General features: G+C 36.6%; 1 protein-coding gene across 1 annotated transcript; it reads right to left on the bottom strand.

Annotated features, from left to right (window-relative positions):
• On the bottom strand, positions 1–869 carry LOC126712767 (protein GLUTAMINE DUMPER 5). Its single transcript, XM_050412226.1, has one exon. It carries the CDS (start codon positions 778–780, stop codon positions 232–234), a length of 549 nt encoding a protein of 182 aa, XP_050268183.1. The 5' UTR covers positions 781–869; the 3' UTR covers positions 1–231.
• Between the last annotated feature and the right edge of the window lie 696 nt (positions 870–1,565).

The raw sequence follows: 1,565 nt of genomic DNA, 5'->3' as shown, positions 1-1,565 counted from the left end.
TAAAGAAAAAGAAGCTATCATTTCTTTCAGAAATTTGACTGTAATTAACTGGAAAGATCAAACTCCGTCATCTCATCTCCTATTTCATCTCAGCAAAATTTACTATCTCCGAATACTACAAGCAAAAAAGAAAAAGAAAAAAAAGAAATTTTTCCAAAACCTTCAAAAAGGAAATGAAAATGAAAAAACTCTCTTTGCTCCGGTGGGCAAAAATCAAAGAAACCAAGCCGCTCACTGGTTGTGATCTTGGGTTTCTTGGTTCTCTGGGGACTCTCTAGTTTCTTCAGTGGTAGCTTGTTCACGGTCACTCAACTCCTTTTTCATTGTCTCACAATTCTCAGCCTTGTTGTCCCCATCTTTTTTCTCACCCTTAACGTTAACTCCATCACCAAAAGAAGCAGCTTTGGAATACATAGGTGTGGCCAAGAAAGTTGGCTTCTCATCTCCAGCCATAATCACCAAGAATTTCTCTTCGAACACCTTCACTGCCTTGCTTTCAGAATCACCTGCCTCTTTTTCATCACCATTCTCCAAGTCTCTCTCTTGTCCACCTTCCCTCTCATCCAATTGACCTGCAAGCTTCCAATAAGAGCAAGCCAAGATCAAAAGCGCAAACGCTATCAGACCCAGCATCGCTGCAAGGCCTCCGAAGAGGTATGGCACCGGAGAGTGCCACGGAGACCGCTGTGCTTGTGTCTGCATCACTGACATGGATGGTGTGGGTGACACTATTGAAGTCTCTGCTGTTGTTGTTGAGCTAACTCTGGCAATGGTTCTCATTTTTTTTCTTTTCAAAAAGCTGTTTCTCTTTGGTTTTGGAGTGTTTTAGGAAAGTGTAGAAAGCAAAGAATGTGAGTTTGAGAAAAGAGAGACGGTGAGGGGTTATATTTATAGCTCAATAAAAAAGAGAGGGAAGAGAAAGATAAATAGATAAAACACTTTTATTTTATATTTTTTGTGTTTCTGCTTTTGCTTTTTATTGGGGTCACGGAATTGGACGTGTTATGTTGTTGTAAGCAGGATTCCTTTAAACTTGATCCTCTGCATCCGGATAGTGTCCCTATGGGGTGAGTTGGTGGGGCCAGGGTCAGGATTATTGGACCAGTGGTTGGTGTGGGCCCAACAACCACTAATCGTGACCCTCTGATTGAACTTTATTTGGATCAAAGCCCGTCCTTATTTTTTCCATTTTAAGTATTTTACCTTTTGTCAATATTAGCATTTTAAGAATGCAGCTGATTGTGGACTGGAATTAGTTGACTCATGTGAAAGTAATTGTCCAACTTGGTTTTTGTTTAGGTTATAAATGAGTTGAGCTAAGATTAGATGTTTAAATTTAGTTTATTTTTTTGTCGAACAAGCTTTGGTTTGTTTTTGGATTTATTTATTTATTCATTTCTCATGTATAGTAAATAAGTAAAACCATAATTAAAATGCTCATATATTATCAATAAACTAAAAAAATTATTTGATATAATATAAATTTATTTACAAACTTATACATTACAATCTCAAGTCTATATTAGTATATTTTTAGACAACTATATATATATATATAAATATAA

Source organism: Quercus robur, chromosome 2 (genome assembly GCF_932294415.1).
Source record: "Quercus robur chromosome 2, dhQueRobu3.1, whole genome shotgun sequence".
Lineage (NCBI taxonomy): Eukaryota > Viridiplantae > Streptophyta > Magnoliopsida > Fagales > Fagaceae > Quercus > Quercus robur.
The sequence above is the reverse complement of the archived record's forward strand: the minus strand, read 5'-3'. Positions and strand labels throughout refer to the sequence as shown.

What these genes read in the sequence shown, in the direction of transcription:
- LOC126712767 (XM_050412226.1), bottom strand. Translation starts at nt 780, where the DNA reads ATGAGAACCATTGCCAGAGTTAGCTCAACAACAACAGCAGAGACTTCA.